Source organism: Thermobia domestica, chromosome 1 (assembly GCF_964235325.1).
Source record: "Thermobia domestica chromosome 1, izTheDome1.hap1.1, whole genome shotgun sequence".
Classification (NCBI taxonomy): Eukaryota; Metazoa; Arthropoda; class Insecta; order Zygentoma; family Lepismatidae; genus Thermobia; species Thermobia domestica.
The window spans coordinates 120,402,832-120,419,259 of NC_137454.1; the positions used below are offsets into that span (position 1 = coordinate 120,402,832).

At 33.3% G+C, this 16,428-nt stretch overlaps 1 protein-coding gene across 1 annotated transcript in view; it reads left to right on the forward strand.

The window, feature by feature from the left end:
* LOC145688441 (uncharacterized) overlaps positions 1 to 16,428 on the forward strand; it is a 140,425-nt gene that overhangs the window by 103,410 nt on the left and 20,587 nt on the right. Inside the window, exon 3 of the mRNA XM_081762678.1 lies at positions 7,594 to 9,904. Coding sequence (XP_081618804.1) covers positions 7,594 to 9,904 — 2,311 coding nt within the window. The remainder of the gene's footprint in view (positions 1 to 7,593; positions 9,905 to 16,428) is intronic.

A 16,428-nucleotide genomic window follows, 5' to 3' on the forward strand; every position in this document is an offset into this window, starting at 1 on the left:
GTTGTCATCCATAGCAATTACAGTGTTGCCAGATTAACATTTCCCCTAAAATCTAAGTTAAGTTAGCGACTATACCCTGGCCGGCGAACGATGATTTCTGACAGCTCAGCTCGCGAGGACGACTGAGGAGTGCAGTGTTCAGTGTTGCCATGTGCTTCTCGCGCGAGGGAAGACTCGTTTGCTTCCTCGTTGAGGGCGGGAGGGGGTGAGTGGAAGTTTGGCAATGTGCGGTGGTTACCATGGAGACACGACTGGTTCTCTGAGCCTAAGATTGGTTGACCTGCTGTCTTCTGCTCGCTCGCCGTGGCCTTGTCCAAAGCTGTCAGAAATCATCATTCACCGGCCAGGGTATAGAGGAACAAACTCAACTGCATTTGATTACGTATCATGTTGTTTTACTATCTTATGAACTACTTTTTAAATAACGTTATTATTTAATTTTAATAACTGTATGTTAAAACTATTTTGTTTATTACAAACTAAACTATTATTTAAAAAGTAGTTCACAAAAGAAAAATTGTAAATTTTGTCTTATTTTTTAGTATGTCAGGTTCAGCGTATCGTACAAACTTTATGTTTATTTTTTCTAACAGCTTTAGACTTGATTCCTTGTGCTCTGACTGCTCCGTTTTCATGAAAAAAATCAGGTTAACATAGAGGGAAGTATTTGTTTACCTAGACATTTATTGATAGCAATAAAACAACGAATATTTTCTAAGAAACAACATGTTTGAAAGAAATGTTGTCAATTAATACGTTTAGTTCCCGATTGGAACTGATGTGGCAAGGAGCCTGTTAAGCCGAAAGTTCATGTCTCACATAGTCTATATGTTGAAGACGGGGACCTTAATTTCCAAATTAACCAACCAGGCTATTTTAAAAAGGGAGCAAAGCTTTCAACAGTCCTCTGCTTCAAGTGCAATGAGGTGTTGTAAAAATAGTTGAATTTATATACTGTTGAATGAAGCCTCTGGTGTGACTCTAGTAATTGCACAAGCACAGTGCACTCACCAACCATTTTCCTAGTTTCATAAATAACTTCTTCTTCTGAATGTATACTCTTTAAAAAAAAAATGCCACCAACCTCTCTTTCAAAAGGTCTATACAATTATCTATAACCAGAATTAAGACAAACAAACGTTGATTTCCTTTGGTCACTTGAGGTCTTTATTTAGAGCTAAAGTATTAGAATTTCGTACTTACGGTTTCCAGAATATAGCTTTTCTGAAGGAAAGTGAGTGGCCAAATTTTTTTTGAACAAGACTGTACATATTCAACGTGTTAACCAGATGATGATGCTAACTTATCTACAGATATGCATTGTTTATCGAGATATTTTAATAACATTTGTTGCAAAACTTGAAAACAATGAAATGTAGTGGATTAATTATGTCAGTGTTTGATAAATATGCTTTATAAAGTCTAACGTTCCACTTTAAACATCAAGGCTAAGGGAGACAGTGATGACGATAATGCACAATGAAAATGATGAAATGAAGAAAGTAGGAGAAAACGTTAGAACCTCGAGAAAATACACTGACACGGTATTTGTCCGCCATAAAGCCCACTTGGTGCAAGTTGGGATCGAATCAGGGACCCCATACACCAGAGGTGAGTGCTCTACCACTAACTCAGCGTGGCCTGGCAAGAAATGTGTTAAAACTGTTTTTCTTATGTAACAATTTGCGCAAAATGATTCGCTAGGAATAATAATAATATCTTATTTATAATATAAACACATTTCAATCCGAGTAACACTAATTTCTAATAATAATACACAATCAAGCTAATAGGTGTCACTACCTGTCAGCCTGTCTGATGCCAATAGATCCGCTACCGTACAGAGAGTTTCAAGATGTATATATGTATATACAGTGAAACCTCCCTTAACGGACACCTCTCAATAACGGACACCTCTACAATACGGACAGATTTTTTTGTCCCGGCAAAAATATATGTTCTCTTACGGAACAAAACCCTCCCTTTTACGGACACTCTCAGATACGGACGCGGACAGTCCTTTTTTTCCCAAACGTTTCAATAACCTCTTCATAACGGACAGGAATTGTTCTCGGTTCTGCGATATATTACAGTCTTTTCTCCATAAGTGTATCTCTCATGAGTGAACCATCAAACTGAACAGCTGAACTTGCATTTTTTTCCCCCGCAATAAACTGCTTTCTGGCGGAAATCCTAGAAAATTTTGAATAAGCAATAACACTCATGCAGGGTTAGTCGTAAGGTCAGGAATTCTATGCGAAAGATCTTCCCTTCCCTAACAAATTTAATCCTTTTCATCTGGACCTTGCATCTTTACTGACAGTTTCATAGATAACAAAACAAACATTGTTTGTTTTACAATAACATTTTCAACGAACAATGTTTCCTCTCTTACTTTTTCGGAAAAGAAACATTTTTCTTTTACTCATGATACTGGAACAAGTGTGGGTTGGAGTTTTCCCGGCTTCCTTTTTCATTTTCTCTAAAAGGATATTCGTTGTGATTGGGCCTGGGTCAATAAACATATGCAACCCCAATAGCTTGCCTTTTCATCCATTTTGTCAACGAAGATGCCGCGCCAGTACACAAACACACACACATATATATATATTTCTTCTGCAATCGTACTGAGGCTTTTTAGAGGACACTTGCTAATGAGTTTTATTACCGTTGTAGAGGAAAAAGCATGCCTTTTTCGTTAAACATTGCCCAATAATAATATGATTTAACAGAAATGAATTTCTCCTTCATCCCTCCCAGTAATTCAATGTGTACTAAATAAGAGTATTTTCATATTGAATTTTACGTATTTACGCTAATACAAACTGTATTTACTATTACTGCATATATATTACAGCATACAATTAACGTTATGAGAAATTAAACTTCTGTAACCTCTCTATAACGGACACCTCTCAGTAACGGACAAAACTTCATGTCCCATTGGTGTCCGCTATTGAGAGGTTTCACTGTATATATATATATATATATATATATATATATATATATATATATATATATATATATATATATATATATATATATATATATATATATATATATATATATATATAATGGCAGAAGAAATAAGACAATGCATTACATTTGATGACTTACTTTTAACTTGGTTTAAGAGCAAAGATTATATAACACTAATAACCAGGCACTGATCGTCAACGCAAATGAAACTGTCAGAAATATTTTTAATTGGAGAGGAGTAAATTCACCCCCTCATTCTCCATTGATTCTAAATCCAAATACGTACTGAGAATGTATGCTACACCTTAGATAAATATACACTATTCCACTACAACTGAATATTCTTTTAACGAAAGTTATCATGGATTTTTTGTTTAAATTTTGGCGAATGGGATAAAATACACCCTTTATTTTTTTACTAATTTTTATGCCATATATAGAGAGATCATTGCGAAACTTCAAATGAGATATCCGCCACATTGTGTCAAAATCAAATATATTTTTATGGAAAACATCGTGCAACATATTTATTTATTTAGCAATCACCAGATACAGCTCAGAGGTCATTTATACTGGATATCTAACAACAGTAATAATGGAAAAAATTGGAAAGGTATCGGCCAGGACCTGTTTGGTAGGCACCATCCAGGCACTTGCTTGGTATGACTGAGGAAAACGCTTTAAAACCCCAGTCAGAATGGTCGGCAGCGGGAATCGAATCCACTACCTCTCGAATGCGATGCTAACGCTCTACCACTTAAGCTACCTATTAGTGGGAGAGACTGTAAACCCAATCTTTTGCTCTTGCTTTTGATCCCAAGTAGTGGGGTCTTTGAGAAGCTTCAAAGAAAATATATACCATATTGCGTCCAAATTAAACTGTTTTAAAGAAAGTTATCAAAGAAATATTTTCTTACCATATACTTAAATAAAGAAACATCGAAGTTTGTAGGAACTTTCCCTCTTTTACTGACTTATACAGGGTGACCCAATAAAACATCTCACATTTTAAAGGTTAATAAAAAACAAAAGGTATTAGAAATAGACACTTGTTTATTCAAAAATAAAAGAATAGAATTGAAAACAGTTGGTAATTATTCTGTTCTATTGTATATTGAAATTACACAGCAATTGACAATACAATTGTTGTAAATGACACCCACTAAAACCAATCACTTTTTAATCGGAAGTACCGCTTTCAGTGAATGGGCAAGAGGAGTGGGAGTCATCGCTTCCGCTCAACTCTCCTGCTCTTTCAGTCGTTATTATGGTTTGACCAGGAGCTCATCGTGCACACACAGTCGAAATGCTTTTCAAAAATAACAGTTCTGTGATTACAGCGCAAAAAGCTTTTAGCTTAAAGTTTGCAATTGTACTTAGTGAAAATGTTCCTGATCGGTAGACTATCTTGCACTGGATTGAGAGCTTCCGAACAACAGGTTCACCTTGGAATATTTACGGTGTGAGATAGTACCGTATTTTGCAATCCCCAGAATGTTTTGCAAGGAAGCATGGTGCAGCTTGTTGGGCTTCCTAGGGAAAGTGTAAGAACAGAACAAATCAGAACAATTACAAACTATGTTCAAAACCATTTTATATTTTTCAGTAAACAACTTTCTATCTGATTTTTGTTTGTTTTTTTTGTTTTATGCGTCTTTTAAATATGAGAGGTTGCTTTGGGTTACCCTGTATTTTACCGATTTAAACCATGACTAATGGAACGAAGTGATCCTAGCAGATATGTGTCAACTTTTGTAACTAAACAATTCAGGGTACACCATAATAAATTGTACATAAAAAGTCAATTCAAATATCTGCGATGCACGCAATTCTCAAAACAGCAATAAGTGAAAAACAGAACATACACAGAATATCAACCTATCATATATATGACAAGGTAAACGGTAAAACGGTATGACGAATAGTTCATAAAAATCCTGAAATATTTTAAACACATTTAGAGAAATGTCTTAATGATAACCATTTTTAAATCTCTGTTGACACCGTCAGAATGCGAATTTAATTATTTATTTTATAGTCAGAGCACAAATCTATCACATATATGAGTATTAACGTACGCTCGTAAGCGTACCAGCATGGAAAGATTATAGAATCCTTAGAGATAACTTATACATATTTAGAACATTTCTTTATCAATCTCCTTCAATATCTCCAATGATTCCCTCAGAATCTAGAATTCAGTGAGTTATTTAATAGAGAGACCAATTCTCTTATATTGATGAGTATTAACATGCACCCTAAAATGTATCATGCCGAATAGCTCGTAGAGTCCTAGTGAAATCTCTTGCTATATCTCTAGTGACCTCCTCAGATTGCAGAACTCAGTGACTTATCTCATACACAGAGTTTAAGTCTATCACATTTATGAGTATCAATGCGCGCTCACAAGTACATCAGGTCTAATAGATCATAAAATCCTAGAGATAATTCGCAGCTAATTAGAATCATTTCTCTGTGAATCTCTTTCTATGTCTCAGGTCGAACAGACTATAGAATTCTAGTCATAATTTACAGATAGTTAAAGGCATTTCTTTTTGAATATCTTTCCAGTTCTCAGGTGACTCGCTTAAAATTTAGAACTCAATAACTTATTTCAAAGACAGATCACAAATATACCACATTTTTGAGTATCAATATGCGCTCAAATGTATATAAGGTCGAATAGATAATAGAATGGTAGTATTTATTTACAAGTATTTAGAGATATTTCTTTGTAAATCTCAGAACCATCCAAATAATATGCGTACCCTAATCTAGTATATCATTCCTGTAACTTATATTTACTAATTGATCCGCCCAAGCCTTCGACATATCATCATAAAGTAGCGATATCAAAATAGGTGCAAGTCCAAAGAATACATTAAATATTATTTTTGCCATGCGTCCATCAACAAAAACAAAATGAGAGCGGTTGTAGTAACCAAACCATATCTGCACCAAATGCATGCAATTAGGTTATTGGGTGGTTAAAGATGCGGTCACACAGATATTAATGTTTAAATCTACAATAGTTTTTAAGTTACAATTAAATCATTAGAATAATTTTAAATCGGCAAATTTACTGCATAGTTTGGCACAGGTGGTGATATATATTATTTTGACTGTTTATTATTAGAATTAGCGTGACGGACAGACTGATGCGTTTGTAGTTTATTATTAGGATTATATTTGCTTATTTATTAACTTATTATTATTATTATTGAATGTATCCACTAAGTAAAAATATAGTTTCTTAAATATTAGAAGGTATAACTAACTACAATACAGAATACTGGTATAAGTTGTTTTGATAGTTAATACTTTTCTGACCAGAGTGTGCACTTCTTTATTAAAAATGAAGTATTTCGTAAATGGAAACTGTTACGAAATACTTCATTTTTAATAAAGAATTGCACACTCTGGTCAGAAAAGTATTAATTATTTAAATAATAATTCCAGAGTCAACATGGAGGAAGTTGTTTTCGGTGAACATTAATTACAAAAATTTGTATATTATAAATATGTAATGAAGGAACATGATCATTAACTAAAAATTGAATTCCGTAAACTTGAGGAATCATGTGTGGAAAAGGAAATAAGTTTATACAAAAATACGATGTTAAGATTGAAAACATTAAGACACTTAGTTTACATAACATTAAGATACATACCGTTCACATTGTAAATTTCCATTTATTCTACACAAGAATTATCATCTAAAGATGTTTCTCATTCGTAATGTCAATAGTAAGCAGAAAGGTATTAAGAAACACGGATATTGTACTACAAACTACACAAACACTTTCTCTTATTCAGAGTTGCAATGATTTTGTAGACTGCATTCAACAGATTCAACGAGTCCATTACGTTATAACGTGTATTATTTTAAGATTTTGAAAAGTTGCGAAATTCTTAATAGAAATAATCTATAATCTACCAAATACTCTAGGTTTTTACATTAAAGAAAGAAACAAAGTTTTATTCTTTTTTACTATAAATAAAAGTACAGATAAAGTACAGTAAAACCTCTCTAAGCCGGATACCTATGCTCTTTCAATCTTCAATATAGAAAGATGTTCAAGATATAGTTGTTTTGTTTATATTAATGTAGTATAGTTTTCTTCGGTGCCAGAGAAGGATGTATAAGATGCCGATTTAGAGATTTTACTGTAGCAAACTTTATATTACAGAAATAGATAGTTATAATAATTATAAAACAATTTCGTAAATATGAATACGAAAATTTTGATTTTTTTTTCTTATCCAGGGATGAAGCATTGGGTAGATTCGTTAGTGATAGTGGTAAACAGTACAGACCTACAATCATCATCTTTTATATTCAATTGTAAACATACACTGAATAAAATATTCCATATTGTTGATAACTGCTTAGAGTAAGGTATCTGTGGTAAGACTTAACACAAAAACTACTAGTGGACCTAAAATGAGGTTCAAAAAATTGAACAAAAATACATTAGTATAAGGTCTTACTAATATCCATGTGACAGAATTGTGCCGTAGCTGCCTGAATATCGCGAAACTATTTTGTAGATTATGTATTTGTTTTGTTGTGCGTTAAATGAATACTAAACTTGGATCTCTTGGTCTTTTCAGTGTAGTAACATCAGTATCAGTCATCATGGATTTAGGAAATGGAACAAAGAAAATTTTTGGTGATGCTGTTGACAGTTCTGAAATCAAACAAGAAGAGCCAGTAAATATATTGCCTAACGACAACGAACAAGCTCCTGACAGATACGAATTCTATACATTTAACAAAGAAGGTGACTTAGTAAAGCGCCTTATGACCTTGGAAGAGATACAAAATTTACTAGCAAGTGACTCAGGCGGAAAATTACCTGGAGATTTAGAGAACAGTGCTTCAATGTTTCACGAAACGTCAGAAGGTTTTTATCATACTCCACAACCCAGTGACCAGGTGTACCATACTCTTGAACCAGCTTCTGTTGACGTCCAAGAAGTTGTTGCTAATGTGCAAAATGTTTTGGCAGGAGAACTTGCATCACGAAGAAATGCCTCTATGTCTCAGGAGACTGAAATTGTTACCACAACAACTGCAACGACAACAACTTCCACCACTACATTGTCAACAACAAAAGCATCACAACCAACAACAGAAGTACCATCAACTACAACAACAACAACAAAAATGCCATCGACAACAACAAGAATTCCATCAACAACAAAGAAAGTGCCGACAACTACAAAAATACCATTAACAAAGGCTACTACTACTAGTAGAAAACCTCCACCTTCAACAACGAAAAGACCAACTAGGACCACCACTACAGCTACTACAAGTACTACCACTACTACGACTCCTGCCACTACTACTACTGCTACTACCACAACTACTACGACGACTCCGCAAACTACAAGGGCAACAACTACCACCACAACAATGAAAGTTACTGAACCTGTTACAACCACTGCTGTGCCAACAAATACTTTATCTTCTTCAAACTCAATATTTACAGAGAAATTGGAACCTACTGACAGACCGACATGGACAATGATACCATTAGTTACTATTGGGCAGCTTAAGCAAGAAGAATCTACGACAATCGATGCCACAGAAGCAACAACAAATATTGATTTACAAGATGCCACAACAACCGAAGATAATGATCCATTGCATGAGCTTGCAGATTCTCTGTCTAACGTCCTCTCTCAAGTAACTCATGATCTGTCCTCTGTTGTAGAACTCAATGAGTCTACCGAACCAGAAGATGATGCAATTCCATCGAAAAATGAAGATTTGGTAGTAACAACTGAAGTACCAAACAAAACTGAAGAAAACGATAAGGAAGATACTGATATAAAGAGTACAATGCAAGAAAATAGTGGTGACGACAGTATGAAGAAAGAAACAGAAGACAGTACAGAATATTCGAGTACAACTCCACGACAAAGATATCCAGATCCACCTACCAATTTTCCAGAAGACGACACAAATACAGATTATGTCCCAATAAAAGGTATATCCACTACTGTTTCAACTGACGTAGAAACTAATAATAAAGTGACAGAAACAACTGAGTACACGAGTCAAGAAATCTCAACGCCCAAATCTGCTCAACTGATCGACATCCGAACAACAACGGAAGACACTCCAGACTTGGTAACAGTCAAACTTGAGCTAGCTGAACAAACAACATCCAAGAATACAGAAGAACAAAGTACCATTTCAACAGGGACAGATAAGGACATGGTAACTGAGAATGTAGAAACCAAATCGGATATGAAACAAGAAACTACAATAGCTAATACAAAGCCGCAAGATATGGAATCTATAACTGCTACTGAAGCTACGTTACCAGAACAAGCAACTACTAGTGTAGATGACACCACGAAATATCTTTTGGTAGAAACAAAGGAGGCTTTGGATGGTTCCTCATTGGTTGAGGATCAGGTAAATGAACAAACAAAACAAACTGTCAAATTATCGTCTTCCTCTCAGCCAACAAAATCTGCTCTTACGCCTCAACAACTGGCTGCTGGAGGTAACAAGCTAGGCGATTACACTCCTTATCCCAATAAAGATAGCTTCGAAGCAGCTCCTGCAGAAAATCTAGGACTTGAAGTAACCACAATAAACCTTGGTACAGATATGCGTCGTTTCGTTGATCTCAATAATGACCTGGCTTTCCGTCTCTACGCTCATGTCAGCCGTGATCTCAGCCAAAGAAGTGTTGTCTTGTCGCCGTTTGCAGTTACATCTCTTCTGGCAATGGTCTTCCTAGGTGCCCGGGGTGCAACATCAGGTCAAATGAACGATCTGCTACGTCTTGATGATATGGTCACTTTTAATCCCCATCTGGTGTATATGAATGCAACGGAATCTGTTGTTGGCAGCCCAGGTTTACAGGCAGCGGCATTCGTTAGAGAACTTTTCGCTGATGAGGTAAGCGAAATTCTTTTGCATTTGATAAGTAAAAAAGAGTAAGGCAAATATACAATTTAATATGCTTTTTAGAAATAATATAATTATATGTTCCATGAAGACTACTGGTAAATTTAAAAGTATTACTAAATGAGATATGTTACGCATACGATATTGATTTATGCTATTTTTCTTGATTCATTATTGGTTTAGGTCCAGAATATTCTAAATCTTATTACTCTATGTAGAAAAATATATCAAAATAACTTAATACAAAACTGAAAACAGACACTACTATGATGAAACCCTATGCTCGTATTTTTTCTGCCTCCTTTATTTACTCCACTTAAGCCTCATTTATTTTTCACGGTCTCTCCAAATTACTAAATTCTTCTACAGGGTGTTTCAAAACAACACCGACAATGTTTGGGAGGTGATTCCTGACATCAAGATAAAACAAAAAGTATAGACCAACCTGGGTGCACAGATGCTTCCTTTCGGAGTTATAGACTGCCGAAATCATGGAAAAATGAACTTTAAAGGTTCATAGCTCCAAAACTATGGGACTTACTGTAGTCGGGTCAAGACTTCACTTATGAACTAATATGTGCACTATCCAAACATACATGTTTCAGAATCCTAAGGTACTCACGCAACAATTTTAATAGAGAGAGTTTGGCTACAAGCATATAATCTGAAGTACTCACCAACAACCTTTATAAAAATTGTTGCGGAAATACAGCAGGATTCTGAAACATGGATATTTGGTTAATGCAGATAGAGCACTAAGTGAAGGCTTGACCCGACTACGATAGGTCCCATAGTTTTGGAGCTATGGACCTTTAAAGTTCATTTTTTTTCACGTTTTCGGCAGCCTATAACTCTGAAAGGAAACATCTGTGCACCTAGGTTGGTCTATTCTTTTTGTCTTATCTCGGCGTCAGTAATCACCTCCCAAACATTGTTGGTGTTGTTTTGAAACACCCTGTATAACGCATAACAATGTATCATATTTTTTTTTTTTTTTTATAAAAGGATCTACTTAATTCACTAAATCCTCTAACTTCGAAAGCCTACTTAATATAATTTAATCTGTTAGCACATTTTCATCTATTGCAACTTCTACTTATGAGGTATGTTACAAAATAAACGAATTACTTTTTACCCAGGTTACTCCTAACGATCTACATTTTCAAAGGGCGAATTAGAATCAAATTTATGATGCTGTTAAAAATTTAATATATTTCAAACAATCATTCCATTGTCATATTTTATTCTTCTAACAGTTCTATCTTGTCAATGGATGTACAAACCAAACAGAGAAGACAGGTAATAATCAAATGGAGCGTTTTGTACTCAACTAAAATCCTTGCTTTTTTTTTCCTTTAATTTTGCCTTCTTGAGATCGCTCAATCATATCTTAGAAGGAAAATGGTACGGTTTGAGGATAAACAAAGTATTTTTTTTTTCTCGATATAAATTTAAACGGCAGAAAAATAACCAAAGAATCATAGTAATTATAACAAAGCCTTTTTTTTTTAAGAAAAAGAAATTAACTGGATGGTTCAAAATTATTGAATGAAAGGATTTTTTTTTAAAAAAATACTTATTTTCCTATTTTTTAATCTTAATAATCTGCATACTACTATCTGGCTTCTTCGTTTTCAAAACATATATTCAAGGCATACTCAAGTTTATTTGGTCTTTCCCATTTTTTACAACAAATTATCAAAATAAATAATAATAGTAATAAAAAGAAAAGTGTAGCATTCATCTGTGCCGTAAACGTAACTCTATTACGCAAGATTCTGACCAATTTGTAGTCTTCCTAGTGTTAAGGATAATGAACTTATGGTTTGCGAATAACACAGAAATTAATACGATTTAAATTACAGAAACGCATAAACAACTCAAAATAATTTACTTTACGAAACATTAATGAGCAAATCATAAAATTAATGTATTAATATTTAAATTTACAATTATATATAAATTTTTCTATTTTCTATTAATACATAAGTTTCTAAAATTAACATTGCTCTTTTTTTTAACTATTATTTTTTTGATAGAATTAGAAGTTTAACGCTCCATGGCACGCGTGGTCAATTGTAACATCAAGGCACGCGCGCGGAATCTCACTCCGCAATATTTATTTATAGGTCTATATCTTAATTTTAATGTGTATTTTGTTTTGAAGCTATATTAAACTGTTTCATATTTTCTTTGCAACGTTTTTGACAATTGCGCATGTGTATTTTACAACACAAACTCTTTTAACAGTTCTAAGAAAACTAAAATTTCTCTATCCGTGGAGTGTGACTCCGTGGCGCGTGCAACAGCGGGTTAATACGAAAATTTCAGTCTAAGATGATTTATGAAATATAGTGTTGAATAACTTAAAAATGTATTGATTAATGATAAATTATTTGTTGCTATAATTGTTGTAATTGTTTTAATAATGCAAGTCTATTCGTTAAAATGAATAAATATGGTTATGACTTAAGATGAAACTTACTCTAGGTTTACAAAATTTTTGTATTTTCTTTGGTAATGTTCATCAAATCAATGAGCTTCTTCAGAAGTTCAAGAATCAGGAAAGATAAATATACTTTATTTTATATTATGAGATTTATGCCTGCGGAAATGTTTTCATTCATTTACTTAACGCAGCTAATGCTAGACAGAACAACTAAGTCTGTCTGCCTGCACACTACAGAACAACTAAGTCAGTAGAGCAGGTAAGGTGAATGAAATAAATCCTCTGTGGTTCAAGTGGGATACCGTAAATTAGGATAGATTGACATTTAAAATCAAGAATTCCAAGAATACAAAAATTGAATATTTATAGGTGCACAGCTGAAATATTCACTTGAATAGTCAAATAATAGTACCCCAATGTAAGACACGTTAACATCTTATAGTGTCAAGAAGCCTGATTCTTGCTCGAGAGTGTGGTAATACATAGATTAATTATACTAAAGGAGTAGTTATTATTTTAATTTTCGTATTAGTTAGATTTTTGTATTGATTTCCCTTTGACTTATTTGATGTGTCTTATTCCTGCTACGCATGATGCTAATATGCTCGTAATTCAAAACAAGCTATATAGTAGCTCCTACAACTAAGTAAGGCCATATAACTGTTACAGGACACATTAATATAGAAGTTAACACTGTCTATATACGTAGATTAGGACTAAATCTACATTTTCTATAGCTATGAGAATTGTAAAATACTCTACACTACATACGAGCATATTTAATACATCGTAAAATAAGATTTTTATTTGTTCATGTTAAAATGTTTATTTCAATTTATGTGCTAAGTACAATAATTATAATTAAGATAATACCAAATAATTCAAACAAAATGTACCCACGACCTTGCCTAAATTGAGTTATAATAGAAAGCAACCTATCAAGTCAGAAGTAATAGGTTGGGAGTGAATGTCATTTTACCTATATAAAGAAATTATAAACCACGTATATTTCAAGATAATATGTTTCTGAAAGTAAAACAACTGAAACTATTTTATTTGTCTAAACTACCGAAGATCTCATAACCAATTTATGTAACGGTGAGAATAGTCCAAGAGAGAAAGCTTGAATTACTCTGATATTTCCCAAATGTGGTTGTCAAAATAGCTCTCATTCTCATTAAAGTTACTATTTTGTTATGTTATGGCTATTACACATCCCAGAACAAGGCTATAACGTAGCACTCAATACGCTGTGTTTGCAGCAATGAACACACAACTGCGAGTATAGTATATCTCAGGAACTTTGAAACGAAAACATTGAAGGCAAATTTTCGTGTGAAAGAAAGAAAAAAAGAACTAAAGTCAAGCTGCGTCGTAATGCTTAGTAAAAGTATATGATGTGTGAGAACTTATCTTTCATTGTGTTATGAACACGCACGAAGACATGTTTTTACTTTTTCTATTACGTAATAAATATACGCATTTCCAAAACTATTGAGAGATTCTTATATCAAGTGCGAAAATAATGACAACATATTATCAAGTTACATGCGCAAAATTAGTCAATTAATGCATGACTATAGCACGGAATGATACAACACGGTTTGTTTTAAAATTTCTGCTCTTCGCTATTTTTTATAAAATATTTATTGGTCTCAGTAGTATTTCAGTTACCAATATAGCTAGAAGCTTTCTAACCTGCACTGTAGCAGTAAGATCGAAATTGTAGTCAACTCGGCCGGAGTTTGAATTACAACCCTATCATCCTTAAAAGTGTAATTACAGTGAAACCTCTACTAACGGACACCTCTATAAAGCGGACACCTCCCGTAACGGACATATTTTGTAATCCCCAAACACTGTAATAGGATAAAACATATTGGCAAACCTCTCTAAAGCGGACACTCTCTAGTACGGACACGGACAGTCTTTTCTGTCCTTTATAGGTATTATTTGCCTCCGTATTACGGACACTTTCTCTATAAATAAGTTGAAAAGTATTGTAAAAATACATTTTTAGTAATTCATACATGTGTCACCAAGAAAGCATTAAGACATTTTGTCTTCTCAACTGTCTACTCAGCAATCCAGACGAAGAGTCTCTGTTTAACAACACTCGCATGTCCTTTGATTGCATTCCACTCCCACCCAAGCTGTTTTAGACACAAAAGTGATTTACAGTTCCCGCCGTTTGGAATAACACGTTATTCTACTGTCCTGCTGGAATTTCTAACCAAGCAGAAGACAAGTTCAGTAGTTTTTGCCCGCGGGTACGCATATTGTCACAAAAAAGACACTACTGGACTGCAATTAACCCACAAATTAAAGTGACATACTAAAACGTAAGTGTAAAGTGCAGAGAACTATAACATCTTATTTCCATCTTGTGCCTCGAACATTAAGTATTGGACAGCAGAGGACAACACAGGTACAGTAACATTTTGGTAATATTCGTCAATACATGATCCATCCAAAAAATATTGTTACTAATTGCATATTACCTTCTTTACTAATTTACGTAAGAAAATATCAAAACCTCTCTAAGGTGGACATCTCTCTATAGCGGATTCCCCACGACTGTCCGCTTTAGAGAGGTTTCACTGTATATTAAGCACACTGTTTTTTTTTTTTTTTTTTTTTTTTCTCTGACAATATTAACTTGGAAAAGATTTCGGAAAGAACTGAGTGTAAACTTTTATTTACAATTCCAAACTTTGATCTATATTATTAATTTGGTCTTGTATTACTCCGCTGTTGAAATCATTTATACACAAAACATTGAACGAGTGACTCCAACTTAGTAACATGCAAAATATCTAACAGCCAAGAAAATTTCCTGTAGTGAATAGTAAGTGTATAATAGAATAAAAATTAAAGTTGAGTGTATAAGCTGGCTTTAGTTTAGTGTATTTCAAAGAAGTTCTCCAAAAATAATAAGTATATGTATGAACACATTATAGATAGTAATTTATGGCAAACACTAATCTCATATTATCTATCTTAAAACTTTCAGAAAGTTCCCAATCTAATGAAGAATGAACATAGTTCTAATTACAAACGCTGATTTTTTTTTTTAATTTTTTTTAGGAATTGAAGTAACTTCTAACTTAAAATTTGACCTTCCATTGGATTTAATAAGGTTTCCTTAATTATTATTGACGTATTTCTTCTAATTTTGTTCCATAATCATTAATTATTTGTATACAGGACGACAGAGATTTTCAGATATCTATATTCTTCTCAACAGAGGTTATTATTATTTTTTTTAAATAGAATTTTGTGTCCATTTCTTGCCTTTATGAGTATTTCCTATATTAATTTGAAAAAAAAAATAATTATTTCAAAGCGATTATGCATAAGTAGAAAATTCATTTGATTATGTTCTTATAAGTTTATTACATAAGTTGAAGTAAAATTATATAAATTTTAGCTCAGTTTAGATTTCCTTCTCATCAACCTATACGAACACAAATTCAGCTCAATTCAGTTTAAAATTAACTTGCTTAATCCTATTAGTACTGTACACATTTCAATATTAAACCTCGCATGTTGCAGTTCTGTTAAAGATTTTTCCCAATTTTTCATCTTCTTTATTTCATGTATTTATTTATTCGTTTGTCGTAAATTATTTAAACATTAACTGCAAACAAGAACAAAATGTTGGTTTCTGAGTCAGTGATTATTTGATTCCCTAAGATTGTAACAAAATGCCTATCCAACTTTTATGTATATTCGTCCTCAAGCAACAAAAGCTCATGCTAGGTGTGCTGTGCAAGATAAAAGCTATCAACATTTGATTTGATTTCTTCAAATAGATGATTTCTTTGAAATTTATTACATAAATTACCGACAAAAGTTACGCTTAAACAAACATCTTACAGTTTTGATTATCATTTCAGTATTCGTACACATGGAATATATTGTATAGAAATAGACTTGATTTACATTAGACATGTTCTGATTCAAATGCGTATGTGCTTTACCTAGTGCACACATCGCATTCATTAGATTAATTTTTGATTTTTAGACACAATCCTGAAAGTATAAACAAAATTAAAGCAATAGC